Source organism: Aspergillus ochraceoroseus (assembly GCF_002846915.1).
Source record: "Aspergillus ochraceoroseus IBT 24754 chromosome Unknown P175scaffold_1, whole genome shotgun sequence".
NCBI lineage: Eukaryota > Fungi > Ascomycota > Eurotiomycetes > Eurotiales > Aspergillaceae > Aspergillus > Aspergillus ochraceoroseus.
In genome coordinates, this window is record NW_024468476.1 from 643,484 (window position 1) to 662,744 (window position 19,261).

The 19,261-nt window shown below is 50.2% G+C and overlaps 11 protein-coding genes across 11 annotated transcripts; 4 read left to right on the forward strand and 7 right to left on the reverse strand.

Annotated features, from left to right (window-relative positions):
• Nucleotides 1–364: 364 nt before the first annotated feature.
• Nucleotides 365–1,705, forward strand: P175DRAFT_0496950 (GPI anchored serine-threonine rich family protein). The gene is made up of 2 exons (XM_040896170.1): nt 365–882; nt 946–1,705. Exons 1-2 carry the CDS (start codon nt 675–677, stop codon nt 1,353–1,355), a joined length of 618 nt encoding a protein of 205 aa, XP_040755215.1. The 5' UTR covers nt 365–674; the 3' UTR covers nt 1,356–1,705.
• Nucleotides 1,706–2,167: 462 nt separating this feature from the next.
• Nucleotides 2,168–3,535, reverse strand: P175DRAFT_0426960 (uncharacterized protein; the record flags this gene model as incomplete). Its single annotated transcript, XM_040893209.1, has 3 exons — nt 2,168–2,956; nt 3,040–3,274; nt 3,372–3,535. The coding sequence occupies 3 exons, from the start codon at nt 3,533–3,535 to the stop codon at nt 2,168–2,170; spliced, it is 1,188 nt and encodes a 395-aa protein (XP_040755216.1).
• Nucleotides 3,536–4,459: 924 nt separating this feature from the next.
• P175DRAFT_0505613 (uncharacterized protein) lies at nt 4,460–5,350 on the reverse strand (the record flags this gene model as incomplete). Its single annotated transcript, XM_040898117.1, has 2 exons — nt 4,460–4,996; nt 5,060–5,350. 2 exons carry the CDS (start codon nt 5,348–5,350, stop codon nt 4,460–4,462), a joined length of 828 nt encoding a protein of 275 aa, XP_040755217.1.
• Nucleotides 5,351–5,470: 120 nt separating this feature from the next.
• P175DRAFT_06770 (uncharacterized protein) lies at nt 5,471–6,041 on the reverse strand. Its single transcript, XM_040901077.1, has 2 exons — nt 5,598–6,041; nt 5,471–5,544 (listed from the first exon to the last, which is right to left on the reverse strand). The coding sequence occupies exon 1, from the start codon at nt 5,936–5,938 to the stop codon at nt 5,624–5,626; it is 315 nt and encodes a 104-aa protein (XP_040755218.1). The 5' UTR covers nt 5,939–6,041; the 3' UTR covers nt 5,471–5,544; nt 5,598–5,623.
• P175DRAFT_0496953 (uncharacterized protein) lies at nt 5,757–8,451 on the reverse strand. Its single transcript, XM_040896171.1, has 4 exons — nt 7,448–8,451; nt 7,322–7,391; nt 6,763–7,249; nt 5,757–6,697 (listed from the first exon to the last, which is right to left on the reverse strand). Exons 1-4 carry the CDS (start codon nt 8,298–8,300, stop codon nt 6,146–6,148), a joined length of 1,962 nt encoding a protein of 653 aa, XP_040755219.1. The 5' UTR covers nt 8,301–8,451; the 3' UTR covers nt 5,757–6,145.
• A 148-nt stretch (nt 8,452–8,599) lies between these two features.
• nop12 (rRNA-processing protein NOP12) lies at nt 8,600–10,495 on the forward strand. Its single transcript, XM_040898721.1, has 2 exons — nt 8,600–8,810; nt 8,887–10,495. The coding sequence occupies exons 1-2, from the start codon at nt 8,685–8,687 to the stop codon at nt 10,363–10,365; spliced, it is 1,605 nt and encodes a 534-aa protein (XP_040755220.1). The 5' UTR covers nt 8,600–8,684; the 3' UTR covers nt 10,366–10,495.
• P175DRAFT_0468761 (putative dynein intermediate chain) lies at nt 10,496–12,960 on the reverse strand (the record flags this gene model as incomplete). Its single annotated transcript, XM_040894980.1, has 4 exons — nt 10,496–10,617; nt 10,690–11,912; nt 11,973–12,773; nt 12,838–12,960. The coding sequence occupies 3 exons, from the start codon at nt 12,958–12,960 to the stop codon at nt 10,788–10,790; spliced, it is 2,049 nt and encodes a 682-aa protein (XP_040755221.1). The 3' UTR covers nt 10,496–10,617; nt 10,690–10,787.
• A 321-nt stretch (nt 12,961–13,281) lies between these two features.
• Nucleotides 13,282–13,754, forward strand: P175DRAFT_0425998 (ATP synthase subunit e; the record flags this gene model as incomplete). Its single annotated transcript, XM_040893140.1, has 3 exons — nt 13,282–13,305; nt 13,389–13,572; nt 13,684–13,754. The coding sequence occupies 3 exons, from the start codon at nt 13,282–13,284 to the stop codon at nt 13,752–13,754; spliced, it is 279 nt and encodes a 92-aa protein (XP_040755222.1).
• Nucleotides 13,755–14,246: 492 nt separating this feature from the next.
• On the reverse strand, nt 14,247–15,037 carry P175DRAFT_0427784 (CSN8/PSMD8/EIF3K family protein; the record flags this gene model as incomplete). The annotated part of the gene is made up of 3 exons (XM_040893266.1): nt 14,247–14,512; nt 14,566–14,744; nt 14,841–15,037. 3 exons carry the CDS (start codon nt 15,035–15,037, stop codon nt 14,247–14,249), a joined length of 642 nt encoding a protein of 213 aa, XP_040755223.1.
• A 208-nt stretch (nt 15,038–15,245) lies between these two features.
• On the forward strand, nt 15,246–18,276 carry P175DRAFT_0496957 (dolichyl-diphosphooligosaccharide--protein glycosyltransferase subunit STT3). The gene is made up of 6 exons (XM_040896172.1): nt 15,246–15,482; nt 15,574–15,597; nt 15,701–15,781; nt 15,884–16,477; nt 16,529–17,657; nt 17,718–18,276. The coding sequence occupies exons 1-6, from the start codon at nt 15,353–15,355 to the stop codon at nt 17,986–17,988; spliced, it is 2,229 nt and encodes a 742-aa protein (XP_040755224.1). The 5' UTR covers nt 15,246–15,352; the 3' UTR covers nt 17,989–18,276.
• Nucleotides 18,277–18,279: 3 nt separating this feature from the next.
• On the reverse strand, nt 18,280–19,179 carry P175DRAFT_0496958 (uncharacterized protein). The gene is made up of 3 exons (XM_040896173.1): nt 19,159–19,179; nt 18,936–19,060; nt 18,280–18,776 (listed from the first exon to the last, which is right to left on the reverse strand). The coding sequence occupies exons 1-3, from the start codon at nt 19,170–19,172 to the stop codon at nt 18,688–18,690; spliced, it is 228 nt and encodes a 75-aa protein (XP_040755225.1). The 5' UTR covers nt 19,173–19,179; the 3' UTR covers nt 18,280–18,687.
• Nucleotides 19,180–19,261: the final 82 nt, after the last annotated feature.

The following is a 19,261-nucleotide window of genomic DNA, read 5'->3' on the forward strand; positions in this document are numbered from 1 at the left end:
TGTTTCCTGGGTTCTTGTATAGTATTTCTGTTTCGACTTTGCATGCAACAGTAATCTTATTGAATTCAATATACTGTAGGTGAATATGACTAGGTAGTTAAAATGAGCATGAAGATCTCAATGATTTCTGATACGGATTTGTAAATACATTCTGGTATTTACTAGTAATATTCAATACGGAGTACCGGGAAGCGATCCAATAATACCGTCTCGGCTTTTATTGTCGGGTAAGTTGGGGATTCATGTATCTGTGATTGGTATTGTCTGTCCGGTGTGTACTTTGTACTTGTAAAAAAAAAAAGCGGATCGGCCGGAAGTTAGGTGGTTGTATGGAGTATTGATACCGTACCGTACAATACCAGGCACCAAGTGGATTGGAACGTGCAAACAGGGTCTTTGGGTCCCTGATTAAAGTCTCCTTTTTCTTTATTACTCCCTCGTTCCCTCATCGCATCGAATCCCTTCCTCCTCCTCTTTCCCATCTAACTGAATCCCCTCTTTGGTTACTTCCCATAGAGCAGTCTTTCGTTTCCATCGTTTCTATTCTTTCCACTCTCTTTCACTTTCGCTTTTCCCACCATTCCATTTTTAATTTCCACCTCCCGTATACGTTGTATAGCCTTTCAATTCATCTGTCCAGAGTATATATCATATATATCCCCCCATCAGTCACCATGCGCTCCGTTTTCTACGTTGCTCTGAGCACCCTGGCGACTCTCGCCGCTGCCGCTGAGAACGCCTTCAACATCCCCAGCACCGGTTATCAGTTCACTGCCGGCAAGGCCACCACCTTGAGCTGGGATCCCACCACCTCGGGAACGGTCACGCTGAAGCTGCAGTGGGGTAGTGTGTTGACCGACAGCACTGGTTCTACCATCGTCGGTGAGTATTTGAATTCCCCTCTTCGGTATGTACGTGCGCATCGACGCTGATGTGAGACCTTAGCCAACCTTCCCAACTCGGGTACTTACACCTGGTCCGTGCCCTCGGATCTCGTCAACCGCTCTGATTACAGCATCGAGATCATCAGCGACTCGAACAGCAAGGAGGTCAACTACCTGCCTCGCTTTGCGGTTGCTGGCGCCACTGCTGTCGCTACCACCACCACGGCCTCTAGCACGACCACTACTGCTGCTACCTCCACCGCCACTCCTTCTACCACCCTGACCACCCAGTCCAAGTCTCACTCGTCCACCACTCCTGCAACCTCCACTTCTAGCTCCACCTCCTCTACCACCTCCACTACCTCGTCCACCACCTCCGCGACCTCCGTTCCCAACACGAACGCGGGTATGACCAACCGCGTGTCTGGTGGCCTGGTGGCCCTTGTCCTGGGTGCTCTCGCTCTCTTCTAAGCTAGTTATCCTGAAAAGGGGGGTTTTGCAGGGTGAGGGGGGGGGGTTTCTCTTTTGAAAGTTTCCTTTTTGGTTGAGCCTTTCTTTTCTTTTTTGTGCGCTCTTGGTTGTCAAACTTAGATGTGATTTACACTTTCTTGATCTGGGGTGTGTCCGTGCCGGGAAGAGTGCAGGGGTTGTTTCCTCCCGAAACAAATCTTTTGTAGCGGCCTGGTCGCATCCGAGAGTATCTTTTAACTATATCTGTTTGTACAGACAGAAGGACTTGATGCATCGGTACTGGGGGCGTTGTTGTACCGCATGCTGTATGTATGTATATATATGTATTCTGTAATGAATGTTATTAGCGCTTATGCGACATTACGCTCGGCCCTATGCGGAATCGTAAATCCCTTGATATCCGGGACCCGCCTGGGCAAAGTACTTGACTTTTATCTTGCAGGTTCGGACTGTATCCAGGGACTCTCAGTGGAACAATAGTCTGGGTGATCTCTTGCGCGACGTTTCACAGAGGAACTAGTCTGTACTCTGTACTACGTACAGAGTAATTTAGTAGTATATGTATATGTATGTATGTGACTACCTACTACCACTACTCCTGAGAAAAAAAAATGAATAATTGGAAAAAAAAAAAAAACCGTCTACCAGAGACGATCTAGTAGTCGTATAAAAACATTAAAGTTAAGAATAAACTAACTAACTAACTAACCAACCTCATACCCAAAGGAAGGTAGACTATATAGCACGCTTTATGAGGTAATAAGTAAGTAAAACAAACAGAGCCGCTCCCCCCCCCCCCCAGGGATGGGGGATCAAGCAGCAGCCGCCGCCCATTGCGGACAAACCCGCTTCAGAAACTTCATGAACTTGAAAAACCCAACGGCATGCTCGACGTTTCCGCAGGGGTCGACGACACGCTCGGGAAACGCAATCCCCGCGCCGTGCAGACCGGGGACCACGCGGTCCTGGGCGTCCGTGAACCCGCCAATGCTCGAGTCCCATTTGAGCTCGGGCGATAGCAGGGAGCCGTTGAGCGAGAGCTCTGGGAGTGGGTCGCGGGTGTACCCGATAGCCTGGACGAAATACGAGCACGAGGGGAGATGCTCGTGGTATTGGGCAGTTTCTTGGTCTGCGGAGCAGTCGATCTTGGTGATGAACTGGCCGGCTTCGGAGGTTGGGAGCGCGGTGTCTTCGAGTTGCTGGCGGGCAAAGTCGGCAGCGCGGCCCTTGAGGCCTGTGTTGTCGCGGAGGATCCAGCCGTCCATGTACTCGGCATACCGGAGGGGGTGGCGGGTGAACCACTTGATGCGCAGGTGCGGGTGCGAAGTGCGCGCGAGATCGACCAGGTTGAGGAGGGCCAGGATGGCGCTGTGTGAGGCGCCGATTACGGCGACGGTGCAGGGTGTGTCGTGAGGGAGGGTTGAGGCCAGCTCGCTGGGCTTGAGGACTACGTCGAGATGGAGCCTCTGGACGCTGTTTTCGGAAACTGGAACCGGGGCTTCTGTGGGGGACGATCCGGTGCAGAGAATCAGGCGCGAGGTCTTGACCTCGACTTCATCGAGAGAGTCGAGGTGCTTGATTCGAACGGTCCACGAGCGTGCCTATCGCAGTCGGAAGGTTAGCGGAGGCTGGAAGGGGCCAAAGAATTGTTGCATTTTCTACGCAGATCGGAGGCTGAACTAACATTGTCTAAATTGGCAGCCGTGACATGGCCGCGACAAGCGTGCACCTGGTCCATCTTCAGGAGACCATCAGTAAGAGCTTTGACTATGTCTGCGGCATGATGGAGATGGCATGTCTTCTCCTGATCGAGCTTGGCCATGGTCGAGAATGCATTGGGAATACGCGTGCTATTGATAACGGAGCGGAACGGCTGGACCGCCGTAGCAAATGCCTGGAAGAGAGCCACTTTGGTATTACTATTTCAATCGCAAGGCTGTCAGTTACGAGCGCTCCTATTCTGACGGCGACCTTTGGTGCACAACCCACCAGCCGGCCAGACGCAGGAACACTAACCTTGGCACCTCACGATATTTGCGGTCTACACGGCCTCCTTGGAAATAAGGGTCGACCCAGACGATTTTACCACCAAGCTGCTTCTCTAGGAGGTTACCCATCACCGCTAACCCGGCGGGACCTGCTCCCACGACAACAGCGGCACATCTCTGAGGGGCGCTCATTCTGGGGGTAGTTCACGTATGGTGGGTGGGTATATATAGAAAATGAAGGGCGAATATCCAAAATCCCAAGTTTGAGGGGTTGGAGAAGGAGGAGGAGGAGAAAAAGAAGGTCTACGTGGAAGGAAATCCAAGACGCATGGGCAAGAGAAATTCCAGGGCAGAATCAACGGGGAAAAGGCGGGCCTTTATGACAGAGAGTCGCCGTCCAGAAGAAGTAAGGCTACTCCCGGACAAATTCTCGGGGGATCAGACGAATGGTCCGCATTCTCGATTTCTGGGTGGGAAAGAGGGGGCGCCGCCGAGGACAGTTAAGGTTGACGAGAACAACGATGCGGCTTCTCGGGCGAGAGGCGGTCAGGCGATGGTATTCGCGATCGTGGACCCCATGTTGCTCGCTTGGAGAGGGGGGGCTTTTAGCATGTTCATCGCTAAGAGGATCAAACGAGACGATAAGAGCGTGATTCGCCATTACCGTGGACAATGCGTACGACTCATCATTTCGGTTGCGCAACTGCACCAACTGCCCCACCGCACTCGTTTGCCTCCGGGTTCTTGTCGTCGGTCACATTATTGAGTCAAGTCAAGGGAAACGAGGACCCGGGGGCGACAAAGCGTAGGGAATGGGGGTCATTGGAGTTGGGGAGAACCGAATCAACCACGTCTTGATCGACTGACAGCGAAGAGGATAAGGAGAAAAAGATTCTCGTCGCCAACGGGCTCACGATCTTAATATATAATAAAATATCGGCCTGAGACACTTTAAAGTGCGGGCTTGGCGAAATTGCGTGCTTTCGCTGCCTCAGGCACCCATAGTGAATCATGTGATACTTCGTCATCCTCGATTTTCGTTTTGTAGGTTCAAAATATCATATCGCAATATACCTAGGTAGTATAAATAACCATACCCTCACCAATCCACAAGGCTTACACTGCCCAAAACACCCGGACCGACAGCTCCACCGTATAGTTGGTCCATCCTGGGAACCGAGCCCGACCCCAGACCATGATCGAGTCCCCAATCTGCAATCCTCGTACTTGATTCCCATCCAAAGTAGCTCGGCCTCGACCTTGGATGCGCTCGATTTCTGCTGCCTCTGGAGAGTCCGCTTCGATATCGTCAAGATAGTGCCAGGTGATTTTATGAAGGTGAGCCGGTTGCACCCGCGCGCGGTTGGATTGCAGGTTATGCTCTCGTGGAAGGAGTAAGGGGTCATCGGGTCCAAAGTGCCGCGGGACCCTTTCTACTGGGTTCATTTTCGCTTCTATAACCTCCCTCTGAGAAGGATCCTGTGCGTTGTGGATCACCTCCACATCGAACCATGTATATGACCCATCGTAGGGATTGGGCATTCTTGCTTGACTGGCACCACCTTGGTCGTGGGAGACAATGGAGAAGATGACTTTACGGCAGGGATGCGCGGCTCTATGCGGGAGTTGCTTCGGGGAAGGGGTATCTAGAGTCTGTAACTCGTTAGACAATATATCAGCAACAGTAACTATGCAAAGGGTTCTAGTGAAACTCACCCGCTCATCGTAACAAAGAGGGCTCGTCCTGACCAGCGCTTGATCTACATCCTTTCGAATAATCCGCTGTCCTTCCATTCGAAACTCAACGGATGGCCAGTATTCCGCAGCATCGATGATCATATCTACAACCTCGGCTGGAACCCCCCCGGCGATTACTTTCCATGCCAAAATATGGCGGACTTTAAGCACGTCATAGATGCCTGGATAGAACTGCTGTTCTGCCTGCTCTGGGTTGTCTGGTTGTTGGTTTTCCGGGGGTGGATGGCCCCGAATAGGACGTCGACGCATATAGGGGGGGAGCAAAAACATCTGAAGGGCTGGTAGAAGCTTGACTTCCTGTAGACAGGACTAGATACCAGCTGATTCGTTGGGCGGAATAAGATGTAGTCTCTAAACTAGGGTAGTGTTGAATACTATCGAGTGAGGTATACTGTACTGTAACTGCTACCTGGAGATTCCCTGAAACTCACGTGGACTATCCGCTAGAGATCCGTCAGTATCAGCAACGAGTTAGGCATATAGGAGGGGTATAAACCTCATCATTGATAGGGTTCAACTTCATCACATAATAAGAATCCTGTAAAAACTTATGTATGCTTCCAGCAACATAAGAGAATTTCGATGTTTATCGCCGGATTTGGCTTGATACATGACGTCATCGTCTTGTCCCAACAATCCAAAGAAATATAATATCTTGCAATATATTTGCTCGTTGGTGTGTAAATAGCGGGGTAGGAGTTGTATTACAAGGCTACCTAATAGCAGTATCTTCGACCCACGCGCGTAGAAGATGTGGTGAAAGTACAAGAAGTCATAAAACGAACATATCGCCAAACAGCAAGTTGCTACATCATCCCCATAACTCCATATATGCATAAAGGACACTCCATAAAACACCTGAGGCGGACCCCCGAATCAACAAGGAGGAGGAGGGAATACACATGAAAATTGTTTGTTCGCATTAGAGGGGGTCTCAGGAAAACGCATTATTCTATTGAACGGCCGTTTCATTCAGCCACTAAGCATGCCCGCTGAATGATGCAGAGAATTGACTGGATTCGAAGGTAAGGCTGAGGAAGTATGTCACTTGGATGTGGCCGATTGGAAAAAGCCTAGTCGGGTGGGAGGTGGGGAGTAGTCGGGATTTCGTGAAGTGCCTTGCGCTGATCGATGATCCAGGGCAGGGTAAGGTGCAGGATGAGGTTTGCGAACGTCCAGGGGGGACGCGCTCAGAGATCGGAATCCAGATTGTCGGTCTGCTTCGTATTGGGGATACAGAGCGGCACCTGCTACTGGGTGCTCTTGCTCATTACCGTAAGGGGTGTTGTTTGCAGAAGAATTCTCTGCGATCGTTGAGGCTGACCCATTGGGCGCGTTTACATCAACGACCCGCATTTGACCCGCGGGTGTATTATAAGTGGGCGCGCGTGGATTCTCCGAGATCCTACTCTGCGGTCTTTGGGGTATTCGCTGCTGATAGTGGTGGATCGGGTGCTGAGGGTTCGCCCACGGCGTTTGCTCGAGAAAGGCCTCCTCCGCGGACGTATGATAAACACTCGATGGAATGGTCGACATGACCCCCGGGGGGACTGTGCTTTGGTGCTGAGAAGCAAAAACTTTTGTTTCGACAGTTATCTGCATATAAACTAAATGTCAGCCTGGGGGTCTGAGAAATTAAATAAGGAGTAGACAAGACTTACGCCCATCTTCTCCAAGTCCTCGTCGATCTCTGAAGGGCGCGCAGCCACCAAGGATGATGCAGCTGGGAAACCAACATATTTGGCGACTCCCGCCAAAATGGATACCTCTTGGTTGTATGCAGTTTGGTTAGCGATCTGTTGAGAGCGGCGGGTCGGGAACGGAATATAATGCTGCGGGCTGACATCATCCGTCTTGAAGCGATCATGCTGGATCGAATAGAATTGTTTGCTAATGGCACTCGAATGTCTTTCACGTATATCTCTGATTCGCTGAATATACGAACTGTGTGTTTGAGCACGCTCTGCAAGACTTTTGTTCACAAGAGATTTAAGGCGGTATCGGAAAAGGGTGTGTTCGTAATCGACCTTGGCGTCTGTGTACCGCTTAACACACTCGAGTTGGCGCAAAAGTTCTGGATGTGTCGGATTTGAGCCTGTGAGCATGTCTAGTTCACGATTCAATTTGGATATCCTTTCGTCATAAATCCTAATATGGCAAAACTGTTAGAAACAAGGCCAGAGCAAAAGCTTAAAATATGAGGGAAGCGATGGATCATACTTATCACGGAGGATCGCGAATTCTCGCTCTAGAACAGATAATGAATCCATAGCGGATGTCCTTTTAACTGCTGTACAAAAAGACGGTTAGTAATACTGACGGTCCGGGAGTGGTGTGACAACTTACAATCCTCTACCAGCTTTGCAGCAGCTTCGCCGGCATCAGCATCCTCCGGGCGTTCGGCTGTATCGTCATCACCAAGCTCCTTATCAGCTTGGTCGTCTTTCCCGTGAACACCACTGTCAACGTCGTCATCGACCTCTCTAGTTTTATGTTTTCGTCTGCTTTTCTTGGGTCGGGGGCCTGTAATGGGAGCGGATGGTAGGTCGGGTTCAGGGATTTCGTCGACAGGGGTATTTTCAGTCTCATCTAGTTTTGGAGGTTCTTCAATACGTTCTGGAGTTAGAACGAGATCTGGAGGAGGGTCGCTGAGGTCGGTTTTGGCCGAACCGCGACGATCACGAGGGAAATGATCCACGTCTGGTTCAGACCCAGCTTCATTAACGGATTCTGAGCGCTTTCGTTTCTTTCCAAGACTGTCAGAGAACTTTGAATTTTCAGCCCCAGGCGCGAAATCTTCAACGCTCTCTAGAACGAGGTTCTTTGAATGAGACGACTTGCTGGGCGAGCCGTCAGCTGGAAATTTTGCTTCTTCGTCCTCCTCAATGTCGCCATACACTGTTGACTGCGCCATTTTGCTCGGACTGGGGCTGAAACCACTTGCGCTGACAACAATATTGGTCCTTAAGTGGTACTTGTTCGGCGACTCATCAATGCGCTCTGTTTCGGCCTCCGATTCGTTTTCCGGCGCTGGTAGTGGTTTTGGTGACTCAAAATCAGAGACGTCGTCAATCTCGCTCAAACTACTCGACCGTTCGCCATCTGATAGAATATCATGCATGAGAATGTTTTGGGTATTATGGGCGTCACTCTTCCGCGCACCAATAGAGGCTGGGTTGCCAGTCTCAGCGACCTCCATAAGGAAACAAGGTGCGTCTCTGAGGAAGCAGGGAGGTGTGGCGGGGAGGGAACAGGGGTGAGCTAAAAGGAGGGGTCAATGAGGAACGAGACGGTCAGTCAGTGATCTTAAAAGCCCATAATCATAAGGATGGAGGGAAGAGAAAATAGAGGGAACGGGGTAGGATGGAGGGCGAGGAGGAGATCCGGAAGGCGGTACGGAGATTCTATGATTAGATCAGTCGCTGTGTCACGTGATATAATGCTATCTCCGACCGCCCGGGGAAAAAAAAAAAGATATAGAAATTAATCCAATACTGACGGCAAGTGACAGGCAACGTTTGCAATTGGGATTCAGAATTATCACTAGGATAATTTCACCCTTCCCCAATAAATTTGATCGAAGATGGGCAAAAAATCCAAGTCGCAGACAGAAAAGTCTGCCCAGACGAGCAACACAAATGCTTCGCTACCTTTTCTAAGCGGAAATCCCTCTGTGGATCCTGCGTTGGCTTCGTTGTTCGAGACAAGTGTGCGTATTTGTGCCTTTCCGCCCTTGATAGTCTCATATATTCTAGGAGAACATATATCTAACTTGGATACACTAGGCCGGCCCGGTAAAAGCTCCAGAAATTCGTCCTACCCTTTCGATCTCAAGAGCTGGAAGGCGGGACCTGGAGAACGACGAGGAAGAGATCTCAGAAAACGATGACGGCTCTATCGCCGAAGATGAGTCCATGGAGGATGCCCCAGCAGCAGCCGATAGCGCAGCCAATAATGGTGTACACGAAGCTTCGGAACTTCCTAGCCGAAAACGAAAGCGCGCTGCTGCGGAGGATATTGAGGACTCATACATGCGCCGCCTAGAAAAGGAAGAACAAAAGGAACAAGAACAGCGCAGCGCAGAGCAAACGAAGCGTCATAAGGTTGATGGGGAGGAAGATGAGGAGGAGGAGGAGGAAGAATCATCCAAGTCCGCTGGCGAGGAAGCGGAGTCCGAAGACGAAGATGAAACAGAAATTCCTAAGCATGAGTCTCAAACTGGCGGAGGATCCGGGGATGGTAGTGAGATTGAAAAGTCCAATCGTACTATCTTCCTAGGCAACGTATCCAGCCAGGCAATCACCTCTAAATCGGCAAAGAAAACCCTGATGCAACATCTGTCATCGTTCCTCTCCGCACTTCCCGAGTCGACAGGCCCTCACAAGGTTGATTCTATCCGTTTTCGCTCTACAGCCTATGCTGGTGGTGGACAGACCCCCAAACGTGCTCTATTCGCTAAACAGGAGGTTCTTGACGACACTACGCCGAGCACCAACGCCTATGTTGTTTATAGCACAATCCAAGCTGCCCGAAAAGCTCCTACAGCGCTCAATGGCACGGTAGTCCTAGACCGACATCTACGCGCCGACAGCATCGCTCACCCCTCCAAGGTTGACCATAAACGATGCGTCTTCGTTGGAAACCTCGACTTTGTGGACAATGAAGCTAGCACTGAGGAGGGCCAGCAGAAGAAGAAAAAGAGGGCGCCTGCAGATGTTGAAGAAGGCCTCTGGCGCACTTTCAACGCAAACACTACTGCGTCCAAGGACGACAAATCGGGCCGCGGCAACGTCGAATCTGTCCGGGTAGTCCGTGACCGCTCTACTCGAGTTGGAAAAGGATTCGCCTACGTCCAGTTTTATAACCCGAATTGCGTTGAGGAAGCTCTGCTGCTTAATGAGAAGAAATTCCCTCCCATGTTACCCCGGAAACTTCGCGTGGTGAGGGCGAAGAAAATTACAAAGAAGCCTGAGGATAACAACGCCTCATCCAAGTCGCTTGCAGATGCCGATCGAACACTACATGGCCGTGCTGGGAAGCTTCTGGGCAGGTCAAGTGCCGCTAGATTAAAGGCGTCTGGGAAGCAGTCTATCTCTCAGAATTCATTGGTGTTCGAAGGCCACCGGGCAACAGCGGATGGGTCGTCTCGCATTCGCGTGAAGACGAAGAGTCGCGGCTCTAAAGCAAAGCGGGACAGCCGAAGCAAGAAGCGCGCAGCTGCTTATAAAGCTGCTGGAGGCAAACGGGCGAAGATAGCTAAGTAGGAGGACTTGTGATGAAATGCTTTTAAGAACCTTGCTTTAGTTCCCATGTTTATAATATCAAGATTTTCAGTCACTTTTGAAGAAGAATGTATACAAAAGCGATATTTGATATCAAAATCGTGTGAAAATTGACCATTATTATATTTATTCCAGGTATATTTGTCACCCAATTCTCAATTATGTTTCCCGTGCTGGACAGATGCAGAAATAATCAATCAATCCATTACCAACTGGGCGCCTGCGGGGTATATGCTAAGTTCAATCAAGGCACCACACAAAGGGGAGAATTAGATACAGATTGAATAGGGGGGGGGGGGGGAATACCAAAGAAGAGCATTAAATCGGGGGTTTTCTTTGTCGCATCCTTCCAATCAAAGGACATGATATGATACTGAGTGAGGGCTGCTTGCTGAGTTGCTCGCTTAGTTGAGTCGATCCTTCTGCTCTAATTTACTAATGAGTCGCTTCATCCCTGTCCATTCTTCTGCAGGGACATCGTCGGGAGTACCGCTGAGACCCCTGCCCACTTCGAAGATGGTAACGACGCCATCGAGGCCACCGGTTGCGAGGCGTCGGCCTTCCCGTTCCTCCCAGGCAACCTTGTTAAGACTTCTTGTGAGAATGCCGCCGCGGCCCTTGGACGGGGTAGTGCGCACAACGGGAACTTCGGTGTCTGTGTAGAGATCCCAGACCTCCAGGTTTCCTGCGCCGTCAACAAGTGAGAAGACTCCCGGGCGATGGGGAGACCAGCGGGCATCGTAGACAACGTCTTCGCGGTTGATGTCGAGAATGGGAGTGACAACCTGGGTGTCTGCTATGCCGGAGGTTGCTGGGGCGGTGGCGGCTGGGGGCCGGACGCGCCAGAGCTTCACGCTCCAGTCGAGACTGGAGCTCAGCATCAGATCTCCGAGGTCGACGGGACCGCGAGCGGGGTGGAAGGCCGTAGACATAACGGGGGCAGCGTGCCCACGGTAGGCAAGACGGTGATCAGTTCCAGCTTTAGCTCCTGCTCGATCATAGCGGTGACAGGGGTAGATGCCGCCTTCTTCAGTACCGACGATGAAAAAAGTTGGGTCGGATTGGGGGAATGACATCGTTGTGGGTGCCAGGTCTTCTGTTTTGGATGGAGGGGGAGTAGACAGCTCGAGATATTCCTGGGGTTGGGAGAGCATGTCGACGGTCCAGCCGCAGACGACGCCGTCCGTGGACGCAGTCAAGATATTGTGTGCATTCTGTGTTCCAATGATGGAAATACTGTAAACCGGATGGGTGTGGCCTGAGCCGGTCAAGGGAGTCTTTTGTACAGGCGCACCACCACCAGCACGCGATGATCGGGTATCCCAGAGGAGTACCTGACCTGAATATGAACCTCCGACGATTATATTAGGATGGAATGGGGAGAACTTGGCGGTCAAGATATCCGAAGTTGAGTGAAACACATACTCCGGGCGAGAGTGCAGGTGCTCATTCCAGATTTGAACAAGGCCATCTGGCTCATGTGGTGCCGAGGGGTTCTTGGTATATGCGGCGAGAACCAGCTCGGGGAACTTTCAACATAGTTGTTAGTAAATGAGGCTAACTTGGGGAATAGGAGACGATTTACCTACCTTCGGAGAAAAGGAGATATCAGTGATCATGCGCTTCTTACTCCATCGCTCATCCCAGAACTGGCAGACTTCTTTGATACCTCGCTTCTTTTTACCATGTTCCTCATCCTCCTCAAGCTCTCCATCGACACCTCCGAGTTCGTAGTCTGCTAACACATCGTATTCTTCGTCCAAAGCACGCTCGATCACTTTTGCAGACCGTTCAACGAAGTCCAAAAAGTCCTCAGATGAAGTCACCGCCTTAAGCTCATCATCATCAAGGGTGCGTAATGGGTACCGCAAAGTAGGATCAGCGCCGGTATCGTCCTGGGTTTTCTGTTGAGTAGCCAGCAGTTCCTCCTCAATCTCTTTGCGCAGCTTCTTTCGAATTTCTTCGTCGCGTTCGCGGTCCTTCTTGCTCACCCGTTTAGGATCCGAGGGGTCTTCACTGTCTGATTCCAAAGACAAAGTATCTTGTTCATTCTGCCTAAGGTCGTCTGTTTGGACACCTTTGCTGTATGTAACGACTTCCGCTCTGGGCTCAGGGGGCGGTGGGGGTTCAGGGATGGCGACGAAAGGTTCTGTTCCAACTGTTTGCACGGCAATGGACTGGGAAAGTGGTCGCGTAAGGGGGCTGATGGCCTCTGTATTGTCTCCACTCAGTTGACTGGCACTCAGGACTGAATTTGGCCTGCTTCCTTTTCGCGAGAAGCCATCTGCTCCGTGGCTCACCGACGCTGAGCCGGGACGGTCAACAAGACGCGAGATCAAATCATCAAGCTCTGCTCTGCTATCAGAACGGCTAGGCACTGGTGACACAACCTATGTAAATCCAGACACTAAGTAAGCAGTCCTTGCAAATAAGACAGCTGGGAATGATTTATACCTCTGATGCGTCTCCAGTGCTGGCCCGTGATTGCGAGAACTCTTTCTGTCGTAGTTCCCTCTGGCGCTTTAACTCTGCTAATTTGGCACGTTTAGCGAGGATCTCCGCCTTTCTCTGCTGCATGGACGACATAGTGTTCCGAGGAGGGTTGTCTTCCCACTGATAACGTGTTCAAACCTCCTCGTCCTCCTTACTATTTACCTATTTCCATACCCGTGTTGGTTCGGCGGCACCTGGGCGAGGATGACATAAGCTCAGGTCCGACGGCCCGGAAAAACTCGCGACAGGAACTTCGCCTTTACCAGCATCCGATTATCCTGCTCAGTCGGCAGCCATTGAAACGCTTGATAGCCTTGGAACTGCCCGTCTGGACTCCGGTCTTTTTGTTTCTTCAACCACTTTCATTTTCCCACTTGTTGCTCCGGAGGCAAGGATCTTTTCATAATGGCTGCTGCACAGGGTGTTAACGTGAGTCTTTGCAAGGGTTCCGTTTTGATAAATCAACCATTCCCCCTTCCGTACTGACCGGCTGCCACTTCTCGCAAATATAGGTTCTCCGCTATTCGGCTCTCGTCGCTGGCCTTATCTACGGTGTCTACCATCAATCCTCGATTACCGCCGGTATTAAGCGTGCAGAGGCCGACCGTGAATATGCTCGCCAGGAGCGCCTGATCGCACAGGCGAAGGCCGAATGGAAGAAGAAGACGGCACCTCAGGACAAGTCAACAGACGGTGGTGGTATGTGTTTTTGGAAATTGTTTCTCAGTTGCCAACCATAGCAACTGGGGCAATAGCGGAGTGTTCTGCGTTGCATGACGCTGTCCAATGCTAACTACTCTTCTACAGTCATCACGAATCCCGAAGACAGCCGATTCGACCTAGAGGCGTACCTCAAGATGAAGGCCGGCGAGAACTAAGGAAGTCAAGGCTATAAATGAAGAAAATAAAAAGGAAAGACGGAATGAGAGGCCTTTGAAGGTTGTACCCCCCTCTCGGGTGCTTAGAGAGATGTTTCGGGAGAACCCCGATTATGTATTATTGTTTGGTCTAATTTCCCAGAGTCGTGTCATTGCGAGCGAAAGGAATGATTTTCTTTTCTTTTTTCAATTATAGAAATCCGATCCGCATTTTGTACATACCCTGGGCTGTTGCACCTGTACTCTATATTGGACCAGAGGAGCAAGAGATTCTGTTCTTTGCATCGGTTTGGGCGCCAATTCTATCGTACTATCCCAGTATGCTCTGGTTTGATGACTGTCATTATTGGTATTGTTCTATGTTCGCAAAGAATATCGTAACCCATTAAGAAGTAGACACCGCGTGGCTCGCTCAATGCCCCAAACTCCCTTGAACCTTTTATAGAGATGCGTGAAGGTAGAGACTCCCAACCTAGATGTCCATCCACCCCTCTAGCTGCCGCTAATCAAGGCCATTACCCGACTTAGTTCACTTTGCAGACGACTATCTTTCGGGGGAGCGGTAATGATCGGCTTGGGGTGTAGTAATCTCGTTTCTTCATCCCACCTCCACCCACATGCTATAAACTTTTCGATAACCGCCGGGTCGCCTTGTTCGGCAGGTGCTGGGTCGAGGCCGAGATAATTTGCGGCTACTGCGGGCCGGATAGCCTCATAGGAGTTGCTGACTTCTTTCAGGGTTTTCTCTTGGAAATAGCCTGGGGGCTCTGTCAGAATGGAGCTGTCATCACGTCAAGGTTTTCCGCCTTACTCTCATAACTTTGCACTACGGGCTGACATCGCTCTGGCCATGGCAATTCCCGGAGGATCTTGTAAACTTGCTCACACTCCCGTTGCCAAACAGCTCGCAAGAGAAGCAAGCAATTTTGCAGCGATGAGTCTTTTAGTAACTCGCGAGGTATCCGCTTCGTTAATGCTCGGGCTTCGCAACTGTTATCTCATATTAGCAGTCTGTAGGAATTATATAGTAGAAAAAATTAAAAGCCATAGATATCTATGATCTGGGAGGAAAGGAGGGCAACCCACATCTGATCACTGAGAAGATGAGAGAAAAAAAAAGTTGTATAGAAATTGCTTAGTAGCTCTTGCTCCTTTGAACCTGTCGTTGGGAGCAGACAAGCTTGATCTTCATAATCTAAAAGATTGTTATAGAGGTCGGTTGGCGTGGGAGAGGATGTGAGAACTGCGGATAGTTGATCTAGGGAAAGCGGAGGAAGATCCATAACAGACGACTAGAGGAGATGAAATGAAACGAGAGTTGACTCTGTACACAGTAGTTGTGCGTAGTGGTAGGCGTGGTAGTGACTATCTGACTCGTTAGTATGACGATGCGGGGGACCGCTCGGAAGTTCATTGATGACTTTTGAAGTACCTGGCGCCAAGACTTCCAAAGAGACCACCTGGCGAAGCTCTCCCAGTCTTTACAACATCGCAACTCTCCAACCCCGGTACCATCACTTCTCCGGACAGGACGAGGGCCCTCCTGTCTTGTTTCTCTTGTCCATTGGAATTTGTCTTTTCTTTCCCTCCTGGCCATCATGGCCGAATCTTCCATGGATGCCCTTTTCAAGGGCAGCTCCGGCAGAAGTACGCGCGGTCTTCTACGCATCATCATTCTAGTGACCATTGCTGCCGCTGCTGTTTCTAGTCGACTGTTCAGTGTTATCCGTATGTGTCCTATAACCATTTAGGATTCGGGTTGTCCCTTACACCAGCTTAAAGTACATTGCTAATGTGATTGTCGTTTCTGCCGTTGTAGGATTCGAGAGTATTATTCACGAATGTATGTATACGATCCGGCCTCTGCAGCTCGCATCTGCCAACATTTTACTCGAAAACACAACGGAAATATGTGGAATTGAAACTAATCCTTTCTATTTGCTCAGTCGATCCTTGGTTCAATTTCCGTGCTACAAAATATCTAGTTCAGCATGGCTTTTATGAGTTCTGGGACTGGTTTGACGACCGTACGTTGCGCTTCCCCCGCGAGACTGGCAATCCGCTAGTAGGCATCAATTGGACGCTATGCCACGTTCTGAAGTCTATACTTACGTATTCCTAATATTTAGGCACATGGCATCCTCTTGGGCGGGTCACCGGAGGTACCCTGTACCCTGGCCTCATGGTAACAAGTGGCGTTATCTACCACCTTCTCCGATTCCTGACGATTCCCGTTGACATTCGCAACGTTTGTGTCTTAATGGCACCCGGATTCTCTGGGTTGACAGCCCTGGCAATGTATCTTCTAACTAATGAGATGACGACCTCCCCCTCCGCCGGTCTCCTTGCCGCTGCTTTTATGGGCATCACCCCCGGATACATCTCGCGCTCCGTGGCTGGCAGCTACGACAACGAAGCCATTGCTATTTTCCTTCTGGTTTTTACCTTCTTCCTCTGGATCAAGGCTGTTAAGATTGGATCCATCATGTGGGGCGCCCTCACTGCCCTTTTCTACGGATACATGGTTTCAGCATGGGGTGGATATGTCTTCATCACCAACTTGATTCCCCTGCATGTCTTCGTCCTTCTCTGCATGGGCCGATATAGCTCTAGACTTTATATTAGCTACACCACCTGGTATGCGCTTGGAACTCTGGCCAGCATGCAAATTCCTTTTGTTGGATTCTTGCCAATCCGGAACAGCGACCACATGTCCGCCTTAGGTAAGGCCCTCACCTGATCGCAATGGTAGGTTTGTACTAACTTAGGGCTAGGGATCTTTGGTCTCCTTCAACTTGTTGCGTTTGCGGAGTTCGTCCGTGGTTTCATTCCAGGCAAACAGTTCCAAAGACTTCTTACTGCCACTATCATACTCACTTCGGGTATCGCCTTTGTTGGACTGGTCGGATTGAGCATGTCAGGTGTCATTGCCCCCTGGAGCGGTCGCTTCTATTCCCTGTGGGACACTGGCTATGCTAAGATTCATATTCCAATCATCGCGTCTGTTTCTGAGCATCAGCCCACCGCCTGGCCATCGTTCTTCTTTGATCTGAACTTCCTGATCTGGCTCTTCCCTGCTGGTGTTTACATTTGTTTCCGTGATCTCAAGGATGAGCATGTGTTTGTCATCATCTATGCGGTTCTTGCAAGCTACTTTGCTGGTGTCATGGTTAGACTCATGTTGACCTTGACCCCAATTGTGTGTGTTGCGGCGGCGCTGGTCTTGTCTTACATCCTCGATACTTACCTGAAGACATCCCCTGGCCCCAATACCCGTGGTAGAACCAATGATGACCCCTCTTCCGAGGGTCTCCGTTCTGCGCGGACCCCTGAAGTTGGAATCACCTCTTACTTCTCCAAGATCGTCACCACGGGAGCCATGATTGTTTACCTCCTCTTATTCGTTGCCCACTGTACCTGGGTTACATCCAATGCGTATTCATCCCCATCCGTGGTTCTGGCTAGCCGCATGCCAGACGGGAGCCAATTTATCATCGATGACTACCGAGAGGCATACTATTGGCTTCGTCAAAACACCCCCCAGAACGCCAAGATCATGTCCTGGTGGGACTACGGCTACCAAATTGGTGGCATGGCAGATCGCCCAACGCTTGTTGACAACAACACATGGAATAACACTCACATCGCCACCGTTGGAAAGGCCATGAGCTCGCGTGAGGAAGTTAGCTACCCCATCCTTCGCCAACATGATGTCGACTATGTCTTAGTTGTCTATGGTGGCTTGCTAGGATACTCTGGCGATGACATCAACAAATTCCTCTGGATGGTCCGTATTGCCGAAGGTATCTGGCCCGATGAGGTCAAGGAACGGGACTTCTTCACTTCACGTGGAGAATATCGGGTCGATGACCAGGCCACTCCCACCATGCGCAACAGTTTGATGTATGATCCATCCTTTTCTTCACTGTTCGTACTCGTAGGATGCTAATTGCGATCGAATAGGTACAAAATGTCGTACTACAACTTTAACAAGCTTTTCCCTATGGGTCAAGCCATGGACCGTGTTCGCGGCTCTAAGCTTCCTGCCGAAGGTCCTCAGCTTTCCACCCTCGAAGAAGCTTTCACCAGTGAGAACTGGATTATCCGTATTTATAAGGTCAAGGACCTCGACAACTTTGGCCGAGACCACAACAGCGCGGTTGCATTTGACCAAGGCAGCAAGCGAAAACGGACAACTAAGAAGAAGGGTCCCCGAGTTCTCAGGTCCGAATAAGTGAGGGGGTTGAGCTTCCTTTATTTAAGGATCGTGTAATTAAGGGAAGAACTCCCTTTTGTTTGTTTAGAATTTTTTTTTTTTCATTTTCATGTCTTTGTATTTATTTTTTACCTGTTCGGATGGGGGAAGAAGAAGGTTCATAAAAAAAAAAGCATCTAAATGCCCCGAAGTCAAAGACATTTATTTGGCTTGTATAGCCAAAACCCAATGAATCCAACAACGATCACCATGTACCCGACCAATTTTCCCTTGGGAGGCAAATAATTGCGTCAATGTAATGAATTTTGGCTCTGAATAATATACATGCAGACTAATGTACCAGACCTAAGTCAACAAAATGAATGGAGATACTTCTTCTCACCGTTGAGGGCTACTCACAGATCCTCCTCGGATGGGGTAGAGCAGAGTAGGACACAACAACGATCACATCTTTCTCCCCTTGTCCCAATATGAGACCGTATCAACCCTCGAGTTTCCCAGCTGCGTTACATCTGCGATTCGTGATAATTCCAGAGCTAGATACGGTGGCTCTCCGCAAGGCATGGTCTGTTCAAGCAAGACAAGATCTCCCACGATATACTCCAGAAACCCCTATTACACCGTAGCTGGAAAAAAGAAAATATATATATCTAAACGTTGACCTGAAGGGACGAACGTATACTGAGGAAGACGAGCGTCATATGCGGCGATGGGTTTCTATTGCTGTTTCGGCGACGTGGCGGGGGCATCGGGAACCTTGACATCTGAGAACTCGTCCTGGCCGACAGCGCGGATAGTATAAGCATCTAGTTTGAGAGTATTAGCAGGTCCCGGCATATATTGAGTCGTGCGTGAGTTTGTGTGTGTGTGTGTGTGTGTGGTGTATGCCCGCCCGGGAATGCAGTCAAGGGCCGTGTGGTTGATTGTGGGCTGATCCTATCCTCGGAGGTTTGGGGGAAACGTACAGACGCCGATGGTGAATGCGCACAGGGCTAGACCGGTCGCGGCATTCTTGAAGAGATAAGGACGGCGAGCACGAAGGAGAGCAGCTCCTGCACGGTAGTCTTTACCGTAGTATGTTGAGTTGAAGCTGCATAGCCGGAGAGGGTCAGTTGGTTTCATGCGAGCAGCAAGTTGGCCCAAGCGGAAAACACTGGCAGAGGGATATAATCGGGGGCGCAAACGTACATTCCAACCGGCATATTGAAGGTTATCTGATGACGAGGGTGCTGAGAAGAATTGACCGAGAGAAAGGAGTAATGATTAGAGAGCCGCCGTGAGAAAGTGACGG